We start from the raw sequence: 6,097 nt of genomic DNA on the forward strand, positions 1-6,097 counted from the left end.
TCTCCTCCCCCACCCTCTGCCCTGTTCTCTCCTCCCCCACCCTCTGCTCTGTTCACTCCTCACTCTCTCCTTCAGCCCACTCCATTCAGTCTTCATCTCCACACCCGCAAAATAGCTTCCCCTTGGCCATCCCTGGAGCCAGGGGTGCACAGCCTAGCCCCAGGAGGGTGGGTGTGGGGAACTGGCCCATGCAGCCCCTGGAAGCTTAGGGCTCTCTGGGTGTGGAATTCCAGGATCCCAGGATTCCAAAGCAAGGTCTAGAGAGAGGAGTGGTGCAGGCTGGGGGTGGGCATTTCCCATTGCCCACGGCCACTTCACCCCATGGTGGAAGGAAGTCAGAACAGGACCTTTTGATGCACAGACCCATCCAACCAGAGCCCCACACCCAGCTCTGAGGGTAGCCTGGTTCTGGGCCGTGTATACAGACAGTAAGCAGAGGAAGCTGGAGCCTCGGTTCTCTGCCAAATAACACCTATTTTGAGGGCAGAAAGCCCACTTGGTTCCATGTTCTTGATCCTGGTTCCTAACACAGTGCCGGGCACAGGACAGCAGTCCAGAGAAACTCACTGAGCTGAGCGGCACCTTCCCCTCCGCCCCCACCTCCCCGGGCTGCTCTGCCTGAGCAGGGCTCATCCCCAGCTGAGCGGAGCCTCACGGGTTGGCCTCTTCTCCTTTGCTTGCTCCAGTCCCGGGACCACCCATGGGCATTCTGTTTCCGGAGGTTCGGACCACGTCTGTGCGGCTGATCTGGCAACCCCCTGCTGCCCCCAACGGCATCATTCTTGGTAAGCCTTTGCCCTCCCCATGCCCTCTAAATTGGGATCTGGGTGTTAGTCGTCCTGTTAGAAGTTCCAACCTGTAAGATTCTCTTCTGGAGGGCAAGATCAAATTTCAAGTCCCTTAAGGGTCTTGGGTTGGCTTTGCCTCCCCAAATGTCCCCAGGCCCCAGCCCCCTGGCCATCTGGTTAACCTCGGATGCAGTTCCTTAGCATAGCCAATTGAGGACACACTGGCAGGCTCAGCACAGCTGGAAGGCAGACCCAAGGCGCAGGGGAGGGAGGCTGCAGAGGGGATGCTTCATCTCAAGTTCAGGGTTCCCCCAACATATGCATCCAGGGTTCCCCCAACATATGCATCCAGGGTTCCCCCAACATATGCATCCAGGGTTCTCCCAACACACGTATCCAGGGTTCCCCCAACATACACACCCAGGGTTCTGGGCAGCACTGCGTAAACTGGAGCAAGTCTGCTCCCTCTGTGGCCTCAGTCCCTTCACCTTTAAAATGGTGGCTTGGACTACCGGTGCCCGTCCCAGGGTTCTCAGTCCTGACCTCATGTACCACCTACCTTAGGGCGATGCCACATTCCCAAGACAGAGCGGAGGCAGGGGGAGTAAGTGCTTTCACCTAGAAAGACATCAGCTGGGGTTCCAGCTCGTTCATTTACTAGCTGGTGGTCTGGCCTCTCTGGGCCTCAGTTTCTTCCCTTGGGGCTGTTATGTGGGTCACAGACACTGTGCATAGAGTGCCTCTCCATGCCCCCCGCAGTCCACCCTCCCCAGGTGGCAGCTGAAGATGGGAGAGTGACCCAGAGGCCTCAGGCAGACAGACCACAGCCAAGGTGACCACAGCAAGGTGGCCACAGCCAAGGTGACCACAGCAAAGTGATCACAGCAAGGTGACCACAGCCAAGGTGGCCACAGCAAGGTGGCCAGGTGCTGACACAGCTGTGGCTTCAGACAGAACAGCCCTTCCCAGGGTGCTGGGGGCAGCCTGCCTTGCTAGCCGTGATAGCCATGTGCTTCCTCCCGCAGCGTACCAGATCACACACCGGCTCAACACCACCACGGCCAACACCGCCACGGTGGAGGTGCTGGCACCCAGCGCCCGCCAGTACACAGCCACGGGCCTCAAGCCGGAGTCTGTCTACCTGTTCCGCATAACAGCCCAGACGCGAAAGGGCTGGGGAGAGGCTGCTGAGGCCTTGGTGGTGACCACCGAGAAGAGAGGTGACTGCCCACAGGGGCCAGGGGAGGCCTGGGACGCAGCTGAGGGGACACTCACAGCCAGCCAGTGTTCTGAGCCACTCCTAGTGGATGGCAGTATGAGTCACAGTGCCCTGGGTGAGAACGGAGGGCGGGCTCCAATCTCTGCAGTCAAAGTCAGTGAAGGGTCTAGTAGACTCCCAGACAGGAGTTGGGAGTTCCGCTCCCAAGGACCCTGCCCTGGTCTGGTTTTGTAAAGGGAAAGTTAGTGGCCAGGCGTGGTGGCTCACACCTGTAATCCCAGCACTTTGGGAGGCCGAGCCAGGTGGATCACTTGAGGTCAGGAGTTTGAGACCAGCCTGGCTGACATGGCAAAACCCCGTCTCTACTGAAAATACAAAAATTAGCCAGGTATGATGACACACACCTGTAATCCCAGCTACTAGGGAGGCTGAGGCACGAAAATCACTTGAGCCCGGGAGACGGAGGTTGCAGTGAGCCAAGATTGCACCACTGCGCTCCAGCCTGGGTGACACAACGACACGATCTCTAAATTAACTAATTAATTCATTAAGGGAGGGTCAGTGACATCTTCCCCTCTCCCCCCGGCAGCCCTCGCCTTGCCATGACGGTCAGGCGCAGGATCAGGGCTGCAGCCTGGAGCTCCAGCTGCCACTTCGCTGCTGCCCTGAGCTACCACATTGCCTGACCTTGGGCTCCCCAAAAGCAAACCTGGGATCCCAGTTGGTCTGAAAGGGATATATTAGAAAATATTCTAAGCCTGGGACACATAGCAAGACCCTGTCTCTACAGAATGTAGAAACACTAGCCAAAAGCTGGGCGCAGTGGCTCACGCCTGTAATCCCAGCACTTTGGGAGGCTGAGGAGGGCAGATCACCTGAGGTCGGGAGTTCAAGACCAGCCTGGCCAACATGGTGAAACCCCATCTCTACTAAAAATACAAAAATTAGCCAGGCGTGGTGGCAAGTGCTGTAATCCCAGCTATTTGGGAGGCTAAGGCAAGAGAATCCCTTGAACCTGGGAGGCAGAGGTTGCAGTGAGCCGAGATTGCACCACTGCACTCCAGCCTAGGTAACGGGGCGCGACTGTCTAAAAAGAAAGAATAACCAGGTGTGGTGGTGTCATCTGTAGTCCCGACATTCAGGAGGCCAGGGTAGAAGGAGTGCTTGAATCAACGAGTTTGCAGCTGCAGTGAGCTCTGACGGTGCCACTGCACTCCAGCCTGGGCAACAGATAGAGACCCTGTCTGTGTTTTAAAGAAAGCAAGAAAAAGAAAGGAAGGAAGGAGGGGAGGGAGGAGAGAGGGAGGGAAGGGGAGGGGGGCGAGGAGAGAGGGTGGGGGAAAGAGAGAGTGAAAGAATGAAGGGAGGGAGAAAAGAGAAAGGAAGAGAGGGAGGAAGGAAGGAAGGGAAGGAAGAACGGAAGGGAAGAGAGAAAGGAAAGAAAGAGAAAGGAAGGAAGGAAAGAAAGAAGGGAGGGAGGAAGGGAAGAGAAAAAAAAAAGAGAGAGAGGGAGGGAGGGAAGGGGTAAAGGAAGAGAAAATGTACTCAGGAAAAACCAGTAGGACAGCACTTCTTGACTACTTTGGCCCCAGGGCACATTGGCCCTCTCCGGAGACATTTTGGTTGTCACAGGGTGGGGGTGCTACTGGCATGGGTGGAGGCCAGGGACACTGCTAAGCCTCCTGCAGAGCACAGATACCCCCACCAGAGTCATGTGTTCTGAGTTTCAGTAATGCTGAGGTTTGAGAAGCCCCGCAGGAGGGAGGAGGCAGTGAGGCCGGGGAGAGAAGGAAGCCAAGCTGTGGCCTGGATTGAAGCAGTGCCCCTCATAGGGAAACGGCCTCATCCCGCTCCACTGGGAGACAGCGCAGGGCCCCACTTGGCCTCATTCATTTCAGGCAGGAGCAAAGGAGCGGGGTGGGTGTTTGCCCTCCTCACTGTCAATCCCTGCTTAGAGCTGCCCTGAGGAGCTGTAAGTTCCCAGGCCCTGAGGCTCTAGGAGCCTGAGGGGGAGCCTCTGACCCAGAGAGAGGTGCTGGCTGTACCCAGGTGTGGAAGCTGCAAGGATCCTGCGTGCGTGGAATTGGGATGGGAAGGGGATGCCAGGCCTGAGCCCAAATCTCCTCCTTTCCTTCTCGAGAAAGTCCAGCCCCCTCCACCGCCCTGGGCCAGCTGGCTCACCTGCTCCTCCCCCTCTGCCATCTCCCAGACCGTCCGCAGCCCCCCAGCAGGCCGGTGGCACAGCAGGAGGATGTGAGAGCACGCAGCGTGCTGCTGTCCTGGGAGCCCGGGAGCGATGGGCTGTCCCCTGTGCGCTACTACACCATCCAGACCCGCGAGCTGCCCAGCGGCAGGTGGGCACTGCACTCGGCCTCCGTCAGCCACAACGCCTCCAGCTTCATCGTGGACAGGTGAGGCCGGGGTCCACACCAGCATCCCCACCGTCCCTCACCCTGCCAGGACCAGCACATCAGCCAGCTGTTGTCAGAAGGTCCACTGGGTCGGGGGAGGGGGGGCCTTCTGAGAACACCTCCAGCCTGTCCCCAGCTCTCCTCCTAGCACACACCACCCAGGGGTCTCCGTGTCCGCTCTCACCCTGTCTACCCCGCCCCTCCTTCCCCCCCCCCCCCCCCCCGTTCCTCCTGAACCCTGCTAGAGTGCCTCTTCAATATTATTTCTGGAGCCCAGAAGTCCCCTTTAGTGAAGTGCCTGTCATCCTTCATTAGTGATTCTTCCAGCCGGGCAGCCTCTACCTCTCCAGCTTTAATAGGGGAGTGGAGCTTCACTCCGAAACTCTAGCTTCAATTTAATTCCGAGTGGGTTGTATTTTTTTATATTCCAGTTGACGTGACCAGGAGTTTTGAGCAATACTTTCTTCCCTACCTCTCCCATCCCCCATAAATCTAAAAGAGAGACGTTTGCTCCCAGAGGAAATAAGCCTTATTGAGAGGAAGTACTGCTTAACTCTTGAGAACCTCAACGCTTCTCTAATTTACTACATTTAAGAAAGACAGACTGGGCGCAGTGGCTCACACCTATAATCGCAGCCCAAGGCAGGAGGATCAGTTGAGGTCAGGAGTTTGAGATCAGTCTGGCCAAGATAGTGAAACCCTGTCACTACTAAAATACAAAAATTAGCTGGACATGGTGGCACGCGCCTGTTATCCCAGCTACTCAGGAGGCTGAGGCACGACAATCGCTTGAACCCAGGAGGCGGAGGTTGCAGTGAGCCAAGATCACGACACTGCACTCCAGCCTGGGTGACAGAGCGAGATTGTCTCAAAAAAAAAAAAGAAAGAAAGAAAAAAGAAAAAAAGACTCCATCTTAAACAAAAAAGAGCCGGCAGTTTGTTGGGACGCAGGGGAGGAGTTTGTTTGGAGAGGAAGATACTGGTGATTTCATTAGCTGCATAGTTCTAGGAGGTGAGGAATCTGCAGGCCTTTCCTTCTCGGGAAGCTATGGCTTATAACTGGGGCCAAAGGCTCCCCGAGCTGGCATGGTCTGGAGGACCTGGTCTGGGTACGTGGGACCCCTAGGGCTGGATTCCAGTTTGTCCGTTTTGTAGCAAAGCTCCTTTCTGAGCCTCAGTGTTCCCTTCTGTGTAGTGGACTTGCACCCCACCCCTTTCCCTGGGCAGATCAGGGAGACTCCTTGGTGGTGGCACGGGGCGAGGGTTTTAAGGAGCACCTTGGCTCATTGGGCCTGATTTCCCCCCACAGGCTTAAGCCCTTCACGTCCTACAAGTTCCGAGTGAAGGCGACCAATGACATTGGTGACAGCGAGTTCAGTGAGGAGTCGGAGTCACTGACCACCCTGCAGGCCGGTCAGTGCCCGCCCCCTGCAGTCTCTCCCCGCCCACTGGCTGCTTCCTGGGCCGGTCAGTGCCCGCCCCCAGCAGCCTCTCCCCGCCCACTGGCTGCTTCCTGGGCCCGCCTGTGCCCGTCCCCCAGCAGTCTCTCCCCGCCCACTGGGGGCTTCCTGGGCCGGTCAGTGCCCGCCCCCAGTAGTCTCTCCCCGCCCACTGGCTGCTTCCTGGGCCCGCCAGTGCCCGCCCCCAGCAGTCTCTCCCCGCCCACTGGCGGCTTCCTG

At 57.4% G+C, this 6,097-nt stretch overlaps 1 protein-coding gene across 2 annotated transcripts in view; it reads left to right on the plus strand.

Moving 5' to 3' along the window:
- Nucleotides 1–6,097, plus strand: part of SDK2 (sidekick cell adhesion molecule 2) — a 313,807-nt gene that overhangs the window by 260,725 nt on the left and 46,985 nt on the right. For both annotated transcript variants that reach the window (XM_032241841.1, XM_032241842.1), the window contains exons 28-31: nt 687–785; nt 1,814–2,008; nt 4,217–4,418; nt 5,728–5,831. In XM_032241841.1, the coding sequence (XP_032097732.1) occupies nt 687–785; nt 1,814–2,008; nt 4,217–4,418; nt 5,728–5,831 (600 nt within the window). The remainder of the gene's footprint in view (nt 1–686; nt 786–1,813; nt 2,009–4,216; nt 4,419–5,727; nt 5,832–6,097) is intronic.

This window comes from Sapajus apella, unplaced genomic scaffold (genome assembly GCF_009761245.1).
Source record: "Sapajus apella isolate SASKATOON/1434 unplaced genomic scaffold, GSC_monkey_1.0 scaffold48, whole genome shotgun sequence".
NCBI classification, from domain to species: Eukaryota; Metazoa; Chordata; class Mammalia; order Primates; family Cebidae; genus Sapajus; species Sapajus apella.